General features: G+C 44.3%; 1 protein-coding gene across 2 annotated transcripts in view; it reads right to left on the bottom strand.

Annotated features, from left to right (window-relative positions):
• The window catches only part of si:dkey-112m2.1 (transmembrane protein 132D), a 156,280-nt gene that overhangs the window by 15,734 nt on the left and 124,335 nt on the right, over window positions 1-16,211 (bottom strand). For both annotated transcript variants that reach the window (XM_042059216.1, XM_042059215.1), the window contains one exon: window positions 5,829-5,972. In XM_042059216.1, the coding sequence (XP_041915150.1) occupies window positions 5,829-5,972 (144 nt within the window). The remainder of the gene's footprint in view (window positions 1-5,828; window positions 5,973-16,211) is intronic.

Raw genomic sequence — 16,211 nt, forward strand, 5'->3', positions numbered from 1 at the left:
CTTTCTCTCCCTCTCTCTCTCTCTCTCTTTTCCCATCTTCGGAGAGAGCGAGGAAGCACTCAGGAAGCTGCCTCTCTGTTGTCCTTGCCATATTTGACAGCATGGAGGGTGTTGGAGCCAGGCATTCATTACCAGTAGCGCTGTGCGCCGTGCAAAAAAGAAAGTTTTGGGGACAAGTGAAAAGTAAAGAGGCATGACAGACTGAAGCGATCGAGAGCTCCGTCTCCAACCGAGCATCTGTGCCGTTGATCTTTCATAGTCCAGCCATGAGAATGTGGCGTCTCTCATCCCCTAAGATCTCCTGGCAATCTGCTTTTCGTATGAATCTTGTGTGGAACCGTGCATCTCTCTCAACACCCCCCCCCCCCTCTCTCTCTCATCTCTCTGTCCCTGTTTCTGTGTACCTCTCACATTTTGTTTTCCATATTCACTGTACGGCCCTATGAACCAACTGAACTCTGGCAAATACCCACAAAATGAGAGGGAGTGTAATTCGGAGCAGGTCGTGAGAGTTATGTCAGTGTAGAGTGGTTGCTCTTCACCCTGCTGATTCAGAGGTGTAGTTATGCTGTTGGGAAATCCATTATACCTGGTCTATGGTCTGGTTGCATGAATACTGCAAGCCCAAGTGTATGCGTGTGTGTGTGTGTGTGTGTGGGGGTTATTTGAGTTGTAGAGCTTCGTTTATGATACACATTATTTTGAATGAATTCTGGGACAATGCAGACAAAAGGTACATAAACACAGACACTGAAACACACAAACACACACACACACACACACACACAAACACACGCACAATCATTCACATACACACCCAAACACCAGACACACACGATAGAATCTGATTATTCACCCCCACAAAACAACAGAGCAATTGGGCTGCACAAACACAAGTACACACACGGACACACACACACACACACACACACACACACACACACACACACACACACACACACACACACACACACCAAAACACACACAAGCCTTGGCTTTTCTATCATCCCATCAGTCATAAAGGCAGCGGCATCTCATTAATCAGGGTCATTGAGAGCGCACCGAGTGAGGACACTCAGACAGGACAGGACAGCAGACCTCAAGGGCTTGAGCAGCGACTGAACCATAAGGTTTAATGATGCATCACAGACACACACACATACAAACACCTAAACACAACCACCCCAAACTCACTCACACACACGCACAAACAAACACACAAACACCCAAACACCCAAACACACCCACCCCTTTAAACACCCAAACGCACACACAGACAGACACGCACACACACACAAACATGCACACAAACACGCACGCACGCACGCACGCACACACACACAAACACACACTTATGAGAGAGAGGAGGAACAGAGAGGGAACGAGAATGCAAAACAATACTTAGAGAGAAAAAGAGAAAAGAAATTGAAAAAAGAACAGAACAGAGTGGTTTGTGACAGACCTGTGCTCGGAATATAAATGCATGTTGGAGCAGTTTTGTAACTTCGGTGAAAACACAAAGAGACCAAAGAGAACACACAGGGACACCAATTTTAAAAAAAGAAAAAGACAATGCATCACTACCTACAATACAATTCATATGTGATCAATATGCATTACAATACAAATGTCAGTCGATCAGTGAACCGTAATGGAAAACCTCAACCTGATCTCTGACTCTATGGCGTTCACACAGAGGAGAATGCATATCTTCTTACTGATGATACCTGGTGAGCAATTCGAGTAGAGTTTCACCCAAAGTGCTCTCAAACTTTGAGAAAGTAAGACTCTCATTTTGAGAGATGGATCCACCGTTCGCCTAAGGGACAGACTTGGCAGCTCATACATCAATTATGGTAAGGTACGATTCCCCCATCTCACCAGCTCCAATATTTTGTCTTCATACAGCACCCTCTCAGTTCTACTTTTTTCCATCTGAAATTGTGTTGGCTCTCTGTACTTGTTTTAACATAAGTGTGCTATGTAAGGGATAATGGACGACACGGTGGTCTGTTCACAGAAGTTAATGCACGGTCGAGGTTGTAAAACGGCCCGAGTTTTAATTGCTAAAACTGTCTTGGTTGTAGAACTACTTTCTTCCGACACATATCAACTAATTTCTCAACTTGCAGGACAAACTGCCGTTACTAGTTCTAAATGGATGGTTGCTACGGCCAAAGGCCAGTCTTTAGTTCTATCTCTCCCGTTGTCAAGCGGGCGTATCCCAAGATTCTGATTAACTTTAGCTTTGAAACATCGCTATTTTACCTAGCCTGCTGTCATCCATCTAGCTGAAAGCCACCTCCGTCATATGCTACAATGTTGCCATGTTCTGAACGTCTGCATTTTACAGCTCGGATGCAACGTGACGGTTCATTTAAACTTCACAACGAGTTCGGCGAATTAATATACACGTGTGATACGGCCCACAAAATGGATCTTCTTCATAGGTGTGCAAATAACATACAGTTAATGGTCGTTCTAAATTACGTAGGACGTAAAACGGGCGTGGTCATAAAATGCAACTGCTTTGGACCTGACAGAGTTCCATGCGGGAGGAGAGGGGAGGGGGATTAGGTAGGGAGGTAGGGAGTGGGGAAAATGATAGACACAGGACACGAGAGACAGACAGAGAGAGAGAGAGAGAGAGAGAGAGAGAGAGAGAGAGAGTGAGGGAGAGAGAGAAAGAGGGAGAGAGAGAGAGAGAGAAAGGGAGGAAGGGAGGGAGGGGGGGGGGGTGAGGGAGTGCAGTTGAGTGAGAGTGCAGCTGAGCATGACGCTCAGGTCTCTCCATGTGTTGAGATCGGGCTGCTGTCTGATAGAGGTAATTAAGCACAACACGTCCCCGATCAGCTCTGCTTACTCACACACACACACACACACACACACACACACACACACACACACACACACACCTCCCATCAAAACTCCAGCTCTGACGAAATGCTTTTTAAAGCAGTCATGCAGTGAGCCATCTAAAAGAATCAACTTCATCCCTCATTGACTCTCTTCTCTCCCCCTCTCTTTCTCTCTCTCTCCTCTCTCTTACTCCAACCATCACTCTATCCCCTCTCTCTGTCTCAACCCTCCCAACCCTACCTCCTCCCCCCTCATTCCCTCAATTGATTATCATTTAATATGTTCCACTATTTAAAAAGCTTGAAATTTAAAACCACATATGCGCACAACAATGGGATTTTAATTGTCCTCGGAAGGGAAATAAAACGAAGTGCAACTGCAAACGGTAAGTGCGGGGGACTTCATAATGGCTCCCCGGCATGAGCTCCCACATGCCACACAAGCGGCGACGACGCGCGTCAAAATGAAAGCCTCGATCGGCGCCTCGTGTAATTCCCCCCCTCATTTTGGTGTTTTCATAAACCCTTCTTCAATGTTGCGTCATCCGTTAAATGTTTTGTCTGGGACCAAACTTTAACTTTTAACTTCACCCCGGGCACTCCGACTAGACTAGACTTGACAGGCGACAAGACAGACCTCGGCGGCATGACTTTGCTGAGGCTGTGTGTCACGGAGAGGAGAAAAGCCAAACGCAGAGCTCGTATCTGCTCAATTAAAAACCGCCAAGGATAAGAGTGTCCTTTAAGAAACCAGACTTGTCTGCCCTCGTACTGAAAAGCATGAGAGCAAGGCTGGTGTCAAACTAAATCTAGTGATGTTGCACTGGCACATGGACGAGATGCATACAGAGAGGAAGAGTGGGAAAAAATTGGGCTCTATTCTGATAAAAAAAAATATATGAAGATTATTAAATGGGGAGCAAATGGAAGTCTTTTCTTGAGACAGCAAGCACGATATGAGGGCAACACAAATGAGATGTGTGTGTGTGTGTGTGTTTGTGTGTGTGTGACTCACTCACTATTGTGTGAGTATGATTCCTCTCCAGAGGTCAATGTCACAGTGTTCACAGAGTGTTTGATAGATAATTAAGTCCAGGGAGAGAACACAAGTCCCTCACTTTCTCTCATTTTCTCCATCTTAGACCCACTCACAACACACACACACACACACACACACACACACACACACACACACACACACACACACACACACACACACACACACACACACACACACACACACACACACACACACACAAAACCATTAGCATTTTTGTTGATTAGCCTAGAACCAAAGTGGCTTTCATACACTGGCAAAAAGTGGCAAAAAGAAAGCCAACTCCAGATTAAAATGTTGAAGGCTCTCGTTCCCTCTTCTCTTTGCCCTTCATTCTAAGCCCTCAACTTTAAACACATCATATACACAAGTGCAATTAAATCTGCACTGCAATGCACTTGGCCTATAACTAAGCACTTAAATGTTTTATTTAAAGGGAGCATACATTATACTTTTCCAAAGTTATGAATATACCATGTACTGTATACCATTTAGCCCTCAAGATGCTTTCTTTTGTTTTCCGTGACTAATACAATCATGCATTTTTTGACGTGACCAAAACAATTTGTGAGATTTAAGAACCATATGGTTGCTTCATGTTGTCCATTATGCTAATACTGTATAATAATGCATAATGCGTCTATAGGTTTGTATCTACAACCGAGAGTTAACGCGTCAACAGTCAACAGGCTTGCCAAGCAAACATCAACAGCACAGCTGGCCAGTTAGAAATCTTGCTAACTTATGGTGCCAGCTAACATAAAACTACCTACCAGGATGGCTCAGGCGTAAATGCTTGAACCCTTACTTGAATTCTGAGAATACAATAAAGGGTATTTATGTTACTCTGACAATGTCTCATTTATTTACTTTGCCAATTATGTGTCCAAATTTAATATTTTTTCTATTGGTTTAAAGTAGTATGCAAAAATCTAAACACTGGTGACTAGAGCAATAAGTGAGAGAGTAAATGTGTAATAACATTGTAATAACAACCCAAATCACCAATCTCAGCACTTTTGTTTTTTGTTTTGTTTTTCGTGGACCTTTGCAGGTGCATCTCAAAAAATAAGAATATCATGGAAAAGTCCATTGCATACATATATAAGCACATACTATACACACATATACAACTTCATTCTCATTCAGGCAAAACATAGCTACTTGGGCGGAGGGATTTGCACGTAGCTCCTGAAAAGGCTGTTACTTCTGCAAATCCCAAGTAGTAGTGCTTCGCCTGAATGAGAATGTAGTTCCAAGTATGTCTATGCTTAGAAAATTGCTGTGTCTCATTTAGCTGAATTGTAGTCAACATGGTGGCGATGAAATGGTTGGGCAGTGGGGTAGAGGGCTGTATTGAAAATAATGGAATCTAAGTAAACAAACGAGTGTGCCACACTTATGTCGGCATCTGTGTTCAGGTGCTCTCAGACTACTCCAGAGCACACATTAATCTACAAACATTTCCAAGTGTTACGCTATTTCAGTTACAATGCTTTCGTGAAACACTGCAAAAATTCGTGAAGGATTTTACAAACTACGGGGTACTACAAACTACAAACATCAATCATTTTAAATATGGTAATGGTAAGACAGACCGCTCAACAGCTCATGGCTACTCAAGAGGTGAAAAAAATCTTTCACTATTTATCGTCAGTGTGCCAGTGACGCAAGCCTTAGGTTTGAGCCCTGCTGCACAGCCTTACTTTACAAATGAAAAGTAAAATGAATAGTCACTTTGAATTCAGGAGGTAAAAAGGAAAGACCTTGAGGTTTCAAACTATTGCAACTTCTCTCGTGTGCACACATGCCCCCAGGTAACCTGTGCCCACTTGTCTCAGGATCAGGGGAGGTCAGAAAGCCACAGTGGATTCCCGTCATCAGAGACTCAAAGGTTGGGGCTTCTTACTGACCTTGACCACACCTTCATCAGTTGAACGGCATTCCACCGACTCGGTCACATCAGTCACTGACCCATCAGTCCCCACGGTAACCACTTTCACTGGTACTGCCACTGTTCTGCCTGTGAGCACTGCTGTGTTCAATATCTCTGTGTCCTGGAGAGACATGGAGAGGGGGAAGAGAGAGAGAGACAGAGAGAGGGATAGAGAGAGATAGAGAGAGAGAAAGAGAGAGAGAAAACCCACAATTAACAACTTATACTGCATCATCATTCTATTGTATTGTACTGTTTTACATGGCATTAATGATCATCATCTCATAAAAGTACTTACATAGTTATAGAGAGTAATAAGATGTTAACAAACGTGACATACAAAAACAATTTTTAGATGCACTCGTAATACTCTCAAATAGACCTAGTACAATCAAAAATAACTTGCAGGGCATTGTTGTTTTCATGGTTGTATAGCTATCTGGGACACCTTATTTAGTTATGTCCTCAAGCTGTTCCTGTGGCAAAGACATTTCCGGAACAGACCGCACGCTACCGTTACAAGTTCTGTGATAAAAAAGCCAAGTGTGTAAGTGCAGTTTGTCCGTGTACTTCGGAGTACAGGCAAGCGCTTCCTTCATGTCTCGACGCTGCGTCCGCACATCTGTCTAACGCTTAAACCTCTCTCGGCGCGGCTCCTCCCCTCGGTATGGGAATAAAGGAGCTTCTCTTGATGATACAGCGGCTTGAACAAAAGGGAGCAAGGAGCTAATTAGATCAATTAAGACGGGTGCGTGTAATCCTTCGGCTCGCCATGCTAATGAGGGAAGGTGCTAGGCTGCCGCATGCGCCCCGCCGCCGCCCAGGCCCTCTCTGTTCATCACAGCTTACGTGCAACAAAAGAGTCCTAAGACGTCTAAAGCTCGGTGTGGGAATGAGTGTGCACGTGTGTGTGTGTGTGTGTGCATGTATGTGTGTATGTCTCTGTGTATGTGTGAGAGAGACGCCGTGTGTGTGTGTGTGTGTGAGACTGTGTGTGTGTGTGCGCGTGTGCATATGTGTGTGCGTGTGTACTGTATGTATATGTGTGTATGTGTGTGTGTGTGTATGTGTGTGTGTGTGTGTGTGTGTATGTGTGTATGTGTGTATGTGTGTGTATGTGTGTGTGTGTGTATGTGTGTGTGTGTGTCTGTGTGTGTATGTATATGTGTGTCTGTGTGAGTGCATATGAGTATCTGTGTGTGAGCTGTGTTCCAGACGCTGGTCTTTTAGTTCCTCACAGGGGCGGCTTCTTTGTTATCACTGCCGCCCCTCCTACTCCCCCCACCTCCACTCTCCTAAGGAGAGAAGACAGATAACATGATTTAATCCCCAACTGTGGATAATGGAATTTTGAGCTCGTTAATAGAACTGAGGATTTTTTTCTTTGTCTTCTTTTTTCTTTTCTTTTTTTTCTTCCAATAAGGACCATCTCCGTTTAGGCTCAGCTTGAGAAAAGGATCTTTGCTTCACTCGCTTTTATTTGAATGCAATATAATTTAGAAAGAGGGGGGTTTCCTTTCCTCTTTTGCTTTTTTGTCTATCTAGCCACTATTCTTTTCATCAGGAGACAGAATTGTATGGCTATACTCATCTAATCTCTGTATCTAATATTTGCATGCACAATCCGAATATGTCAATTCCTTTCAGTCTCAGTGATGAGACTTGGCGAAGGCGACAGACAGGGTTTTGACAGGGTGTTATCGTCAGTGTTTGATTTGCTGTGAAAACATTCATTTATCAGGACTTGGTAAAGAGCACAGATAAATAGTCTAGCTAAAATAAGGAAGGATGAAAAGCTTACACATCCGTTCCTCTCCTTTCTTGCTCATTCTCTCATTTTCTCTCTCTCCTTCTCTCGCCCTCGTTCTCTATCTCTCTCGCACACTCTCTATTCGGTGCATACAGTACTAGCACAACCAACACCACACAGATTCTCAGTCTCTTGCCGTAAATGTAAATAAATTGAAAGAGGCAACGCAGCTTTTCAACCGGTGCAGGAACTTTCAGAAAAGCCTGTCAATGCGTCCATTCAGAGAGTGAGAAATGAACACTTGAGCCCCAAGATTAGCCCAAGAATTAAGACAACACCCCCCCCCCCCCCTCCGCCTGCTGTAGCATGGCAGCCTTCCAGATTGTGTCTGTAAGAGGAGAGAGAAGGAGAGGAGTACAGAGGAGAGGAGAGGAGCTTATTTATGCCTTAGATACCAGTGTCCTTTCTCTTCTAAATAGTCAAAGTGATCAACATTACACAATGCTACTGTAAGTCATGTATGTTCTATAAAGTTACTTTCACACTTTTATACTTTCGTCCACAGACAAGAGAAATGCCATGAATGTACACAAAGGAATACCAAGCAAACAAACTTTGTAGAACCATGACATCATGAAATGTGTATGTGGATAGAATGAAGCGTGTTCAACAAAAAATAAATAGCTTTAATACTCGAGAAGAGAGAAGAACAGAGGAGAATATAAAAGAAGAAAGAAGAGAGATGACCACTGTGGGAGATTTGAGCCAGAACAGCACACTCCAAAATGTCTAGAGCCTTAAGACCTCTGGCTGCTAAATTGTCGAGGACTCTACAAGACTGACTGGAGGTAGAAGATGGTAGGGTAAGGCTAAAGATAACTACTGGGCTGGTCATACCTGTCTTTCGACTCCAGCAGGCAGGTGAGAGGCTAGTTGGGGGGTGTAGGCTGGTGGATCTCAAAAAATAATATCACATTTCAATTGTAAGAATTTAAATATGGAGTTATTATGTCGCTTATCAGAATGCTGTAAAATATTCAACTGAATTGAATAGGCAATCCTAACATTTAAGGTCCGATATTTTTTTATTTTTTAATGACAGCTTAAATTGAATAATGACTGCTGCGGTTTTTATAAGGTATTTATTTCACATTTTTTATAGTAGTCTGTTCTTGGAAAATAAATCTTTTTCAGGACCTCCACTGCATGTCTACTGTAGGTCCTCTTCATTCTGTAGATGTTAATTTGAGTGCAGACTCTGCACTGTCCCTTACATAACAGCACTGTGACAACATACCGGTCATTTTCACTCCACTTTATGAAGCTTGATATTCTGTAACCTGGCAACTGCTGCAATTACCCCCTTAAGAAATTAGATAGGCTCTCAAAGAGAGACCAACAACCTCTAGTTGAAAATTGCATGTCACTTAGCATATCTGAAGCATATCTGGAGTGAATGTGGTAACATAATTGTATTATATTCTCTCTCCCTCCTTTAACCCTTTGTTTCATTGCACACTTCTCATTGTTATTGTAAGGGTCTTGTCCCATCTTGTTCTGTTTTGCCAGAGTGTACCTTGATTATTATGACCGCCGCGCAGCGAAGCGGCGGTCATATAGGTTTAGTCAGATTTTTTTTCTTTTTTTTTTTAATCTTTTTCGCATGCCCAAATTTCCGTCAAGGATTCCCGGGACACTGAAAGACCGGGGTACACAAAACTTGGTGGGCATGTAACCCCACATGGATAGCATGGAACCATCGTTTTTCGTTTTGATCTGTTGCCCCCCCGCTGGACTGGACCCCCCGAAAGGAGGGTAGGGCAGACACAGTTTTCTGTAAATCTAATCTAATCTAATCTCGAGAACCGTAGGGCCTAGGAGGTCCACCTTTTTTATGTATGTTGGTCTTAAGGGGGCATGTCAACCCATCCCATTACCACTTATTTCATGTATAGCGCCACCTAGTTAAAAATTAAAAAGCAAAAAATTAGGTGTTTTCATCACAATATCTCTGGCTGACAAGGTCAAAACTGCACGAAATTAAAAGTGTAGGACACCCTCCGAATGCATGCCAAGTTTTGTGTACTTTCGTTCATGGGGGGCCTTACAATAAAATAATGTATGTGTACATTTAGTGACGTACACCAACCCATTTCATGTGCACACATGTGAACAGATACAGACGCACACATACATTCACAGTAATCATACGTATGACACATACTCACACAGTCGACATATGTACGCATGCATGCACAGGCACATACGCAGGCACATACGCAGGCACACACACAAGCACGCACGCACGCACACACACACACACACACACACACACACACACACACACACACACACACACACATAACATAAACATGTACATGCACACATGCACACAATTCAATAATTTCTCAGAATTATGAACAGGCAAGATGGAGGTGGGGTTGTATAAAATTAATTTTACATGTGAAATCTATGAACTAATCATGTTTTGGTACTTGTTGTCTAGCAGATACCAGTGAGAATTGAGTGTGGATAATGCAATTTAGTGAGACAGTTAGAATCCTATAGGCCTTTCAGCGTGATTTATTTTTGTGGAAAAAATGTGCTGGACTGGGCGGCGGTCATATTTTGTACCGCTCTGCGGTACATCTAGTTGCATTCCATTGTGTCTCCTTTGTTTACCTCCTGTGCCATGTGCTCCTATGTTTACCTTCTGTGTCCTGTGCCATGTGCTCCTATGTTCACTTCCTGCATCCTGTGCTCCTATGTTTACTCCCTGTGTCCTGTGTCATGTACTTCCTGTTCCTGGTTTTCCCTGTCTCCTCCGCCCCTCACCTGATTTGAGTTCAATAGACTTCTGAAGTTCACCTACAAAAAAGCTGCCATCTTTGAGATCCGGTATCTGGCGATTTTTCCTATGAGAAAATAACATGAGGATTTTGAATTATCGTACCTGTTAAACTCTTGCGGAGACGAAAGTCTGAAATGCAGTACCGGATATCACAGTACCACTCAAAGGCAGAGGACAAAAGTAAAAGCAAAGCGTTTGCATTTCCAATTTTGTCGCCCCCGCAAGAGTTTAACAGGTGTGATAATTCCAAATCCCCATGTTATTTTCCCAGGAAAAATCTCAAGATATCAGATCTCCTTATATGGGCAAATATGGTAGCTTTTTTGTAAGCGAACTTCAGGGGTCTATTCCCTGAATATTGTTTAATTGTCTTCATTGTCACCTGTGTCTTGTTATCCTGTGTATTTAAGCTCTCATGTTCCCTCTGTGCATTGTCTTTGTTCGTGTTAGTCACACTGTCCGTTTTCTTGGTTTCATAAAGTAAAAGCTTTTCATTCCAAATTTGTCGTGTTTGTTGTGCGTTTGGGTCCAAATTCCCTGCAAACCGTGACAGTTAAAGGGAACTGTTTCCTACAGTACACCAGTTAGCTTAGCATAGCTTAAGAAGGAAGCAGGAACTATGTGTCCATAGACACAAACTTTCTTTAATATTTTAGGTACTATTTAGGCATTATCTGACAATGAGGACAATAACACACTTGGGGACGACTGAGGGTGAGGTTTGCACTCTTGTCAAGGAGCTCAGCATCTCAGTGTCATATACCAGATATACTGTAAGCTGTCCCTTCATTTCTGTGAACATATGCCAGTGAGCAGGAGAAAAAAAATCTCTTCACAATTCTACTTGTAAAACATAAATATTGTCCAATAATTTCAGCAGTAACAAACAAGGAATATTAAAAAACTATTGTTAATGCCTCTTAGATATTGACAACACTAAAGTCACATATAAATACAGTTAATGAGACCAAGGGACGCCAATAAAAAGAGTATTCTCCTATCATTTTCTATACTCCCAAAAACAGAGCCTATACTGTATTCAATTCATCCCTAAATAACATATCTCCTGTATATTCATTGACCAGATTCAGCGAGCACCAACTAAAGGACCTCAGAGTACTGAAATGGAAAGGATAGACTTAAAGGAGAATTCCGGTGTGATATTGACCTAAAGTGTGTTGAAACATGATACCGAGTGTGAACGTATGTCTCATAGCCCATCTCGGCTTGTCCCCTGCACTCCAAAATCTGGCGCTAGTTAGTCAATGCTACCAACAGCTTTTTCAATAGTGGTGCTTCGACATCGGGCTAGCCATGCAAATAAATCACTGTTTTACACCCATTTACGAGGCTCAATGTATCAGATTCCAAAAATAATTCAGTGGAAATGCATGGATTCCAGTTGCTGCTACTGGAAGAAACTGGAATCCATGCATTTCCACTGAATTATTTTTGGAATCTGATCCCTTATCATACCTGTTCATTCTTACTCGTTGCTCGACTTATCGTGACTAAATTCAAGATGGCTGCAAACGCTAAACTTCGTGAAGATACTGTCTGTATAAATCGTCTTGTAAGTAAACTACCAGTGCTTTTTCAAAGTTCTCAATGTCTGGTTTTAAATGTCAGGGCCCTCGGAAGTCTACCAATGAAGTGTGGAGATACATTGAGCCTCGTAAATGGGTGTAAAACAGTGATTTATTTGCATGGCTAGCCCGATGCCGAAGCACCACTATTGAAAAAGCTGTTGGTAGCATCGGCTAACTAGCGCCAGATTTTGGAGTGCAGGGGACAAGCCGAGATGGGCTATGAGACATACGTTCACACTCGGTATTATGTTTCAATACACTTTAGGTCAATATCACACCGGAATTCTCCTTTAATGGTGTATGTGTGTGTGTGGTGGTGGTGGTGTTTGTGTGTGTGTGTGTGGGGGAAGGGTGAAAGCATTGGTGAGTGTGAGTATAGGGTGAAAGGTGCAGGTGTGCGTGAGAGAATGTGTTTCTAAGTGTGTGTGTGTGTGTGTGTGTTTGTGTGTGTGTGTGTGTGTGTGAGCATAGGTGAAGAGAGGGTGATGAGTGCAGGTGTGTCTTTCTGTGTACGTGTGTGTGTGTGTGTGTGTGTGTGTATGAATGTGTGTGCGTGCATGTGTGTTTGTTAACATTCAGTCTGGCACCGAGTTGCAATCTCGGCACCCATATGGCCTTGGGTGTGAAATAAGGGGAGATTTAGTGTGACAGAGGCAGTAATGTGGGCGGCATGAGAACCAGAGCTACCAGCCTCAGCCCTGTGTTCTCCCAGCCCTTCTGCTCGCTCTCCATCTCTCCCCACCCTCCAGCCCCTCCACCCCGGCGCTGCCAGGCAGCCAACCGCACCGTGTTTATCCCTGTCCGATCCCTCTCCCCCTCTCTCTGTCTGTGTTTGTTTCTTTCTCTCTTCTTTTGTTCTTTACTTTCATTCCACTCGTCTCATTCAAACTGTCTTATTCAATAGCTTCGTCCCTATAAAAACCCTATATTTCTTCTATCCTTCTTTTGCAGTTTTTCTTTCTCACTTTTGGCTGAGGGAACAAACAAAAACAAGTGGGGGAGGAGAGAGCGAGGTACAGGTAGAGGCTGAATGGGTGGATTGGGTGGGTGAGGGAGGGCCACAGGGCCATGTGTTACTCATGGGGCCCCGCAGAGGCTCTGGGCTGGTGGTCGGTAAGTAGCAATGCGGTGCCTTAGGGTCTGCTGGGAGATTAGCGTCAGCGACTGGGCTGCTGGGAGATTAGCGTTAGCGACTGGGCTGCTGGGAGATTAGCGTTAGCGACTGGGCAAAAAGCGTAGCTCCGCAGTATCAGCCTTAGAGGCAGGTCGAGGCGAGGGCTGCAATCCAGGTTGGGGTGGCAATAAACAGGGGAAGGTGAATCGATGAAAGGCCATTACACCCTTTGGCAGCGCTGAAGATGGAACAAGATGGTGGTGGGTGAGGGGAGGGTGGGTGAAGGGGGGTACACTGAATGCTGCTGATTGCCTCTCCAGGCTGGGGGAGGGTGGTGGCAGATTGAGGAGGGAAGGTGGGAAGGTGTGTGTGTGTGTGTGAGTGGGTGGGTGGTGAGTTGCTCACCTAGGCACCTCTGCTCACAAACAGGTCTGGCTGAAAGCTGCGCACACCCCCCTCACCCCCCCCCCCCCTCACACACACACACACACACACACACACACACACACACACACACACACACACACACACACACACGTGAGGTAGCCCCCTCACACACAGAGAAGGCCCCGGGCCAGAACCTCCTGCACGCTCAGCAAACCGCATCGATCACGCTAAGCCTTTGATTTCATTCGGTCGGGGTCCACCTACTGCCCAGCGGGGTGACCACTGTCCACCTCGGCCTCTCCAGCGCTGCGGGAGGAAATGGCACAAAAGTGCAGACAAATTGGGAGCAAAGAGGAAGATGGCTATCGATCGGCGTAATAGCGACGGTTGAAAAAACAGACAAATACTTAGCTGCTGCCGAGGGCATTAAACACAGTGGGGTTTGGTGCTTGGGATGGAGGAGAGGTGGATGAGGTTTTCTGTTATAAACTGTTCCTTTCCTGTCTTTCTTTGTTTAACGTGATACTGACAGGACTCACCTTCCATGCCTCTGACTCTGAAGGCAATGGAAACTACAGGAGCCTCTTCCTCTCTGATGCCATTTCACAGAGCGAAAAAATAATTTAACCAATTTTGATGCGAGTGTTTTTTTTTTCCTTTCAGCATTTTATAGGTCCGTTATCCTCCATGTCAGTCTGCCCAAGGCTGACAAGAGTGACAGATTATCAATTGCTGAACTAAATGACAGCTATAAATAGAGTGGGGAAGTGTTATTTTGGTTGACAACTTTTAAAGCTGACTTGTCATAAAGGCATGAATAAAATTCATCACTGCACATAAACAATGCTTGAGGTCAAAAGATGTAAAATGAAAGTACTTTACAAGAAGTTTGTACGTGTGTCTTGCCAACAGTTAAGTTATGCCATGGTTACCATACGTATAGCTTACATATGATCCTCAAAATCATTATTTCCACATCAAAGCACTGCTTTCTTCTTTCTCTCTCGTAATTTGTAGTGGTTTACTACGTAATAGCATGAATCATCTTTTAGTCTACAACTATCATTTGTATTGGTCACACTCACCACATGATATAGGGATACAGGCATACAAGGCTGATTGCACTGTAACTATTTCCATACAGCTCTTTTCCAGAGCATTTAACTCTAATAGAAGCCTGGCAGCCAATTACTGTAGTGAAAAGCCCCCTCGTTTCCTTGGCTTCTGTGGCTCTGTAGCATATGAGGACATTGTTAATGTAAAGTACTGTAAGGGCCATGGGAGCCCATATGAACCCAAGAACAACACATATACATTAGAAGGTGCCCTCCTTAGAGGAGGAGGTTTTTGACTGATATCCCCCAGGGCCCCCCGACAGCTGGTGTGCTCCAACGCCTCAAATAATACCTCTACATCACCGCTGACGGTCCAAGAAAGAGTCGACGATGAATTACTCTCGGAGAGGAAGATTTAAAGAGCAGGTCGATGCTCCAGAGGGTCAATGAGGGCAAGCTGACAAATAGTATACTGAACTACATGACGCACTCAGAAGTACGGTGAGAAAACTTCCATATTGAAGAAGATGGCTTGTTTCATACTCTTTCTATTTAATCTTCTCAGTGGAAGGGTAAAAAGTATTAAATAAAGATACGTTCGGTGAATACTGTATATGTACATGTCATATGCTGTTATAATTTAACATATCTAGGCCCTGATGAGGTCACTCTCCCACACACTCGAAACAATAAACCTGCTCAGCTGCGCACTCAGGTATCAACAGCGGGTGTGTGAGGTGAGCTATGTCTGCTTTGGCTCCTGAGGGGCGGTGGTTTACCGGCGTTACCCTTGACCGTGGGACTGGGCATGCAGCTGGCAAGCCCCGATTCCCGTTGCATAATTCATGCGCTCTGCCTGACAGGTACGCCCACTGGCAGCCATCGGAGACGCCGGGACTCGGCATTAGGCAGCCAGCTCACTCCAACGGCCTCTGCCCAGCTCACCTATCCGCTAACCCCATAAACACACACATGCACACACACACAGAGACAGACACACACACACACACACACACACACACAGAGACACATACACATACACACACACACACAAACACACACACACACACACACACACACACACACACACACACACAGAGACAGACACACACACACACACACACAGACACATACACACAAACACAAAGACAGACACACACACACACACACACACACACACAGACAGACACACACACACACACACACACACACAGACAGACAGACACACACACACACACACACACACACACCCACCCTTCCCCTGGTGCCTCTGCCGCTCATATTTACATCCAAATGTGGTGGGGCATGGCTTGCGCATCAAGCATGGATGAGATGGAGGCTAGTGCAAAACAAGTCAATGGACCTTATTGGCAGGCTGTGAGAAGCACCAGAGTAAAAAGCTGGAGCAAGGTGCAAGGGTGCTCTATCAAGATGCACAGCCAAACTTCAAACTATTTAGAATATTTGATTAAAAAAAGAGAGAGAGAGAGAGAGAGAGAGAGAGAGAGAGAGAGAGAGAAAAAGGGGAGGACAAAAATCGATTTAGCGGTTGGACTCGATGAGGTGAGAGCGGAGCGGCGTTGCAGCGGCGAACTCCGTCCGTTCGCGCTCACC

Source organism: Alosa sapidissima, chromosome 13 (genome assembly GCF_018492685.1).
Source record: "Alosa sapidissima isolate fAloSap1 chromosome 13, fAloSap1.pri, whole genome shotgun sequence".
NCBI classification, from domain to species: domain Eukaryota; kingdom Metazoa; phylum Chordata; class Actinopteri; order Clupeiformes; family Clupeidae; genus Alosa; species Alosa sapidissima.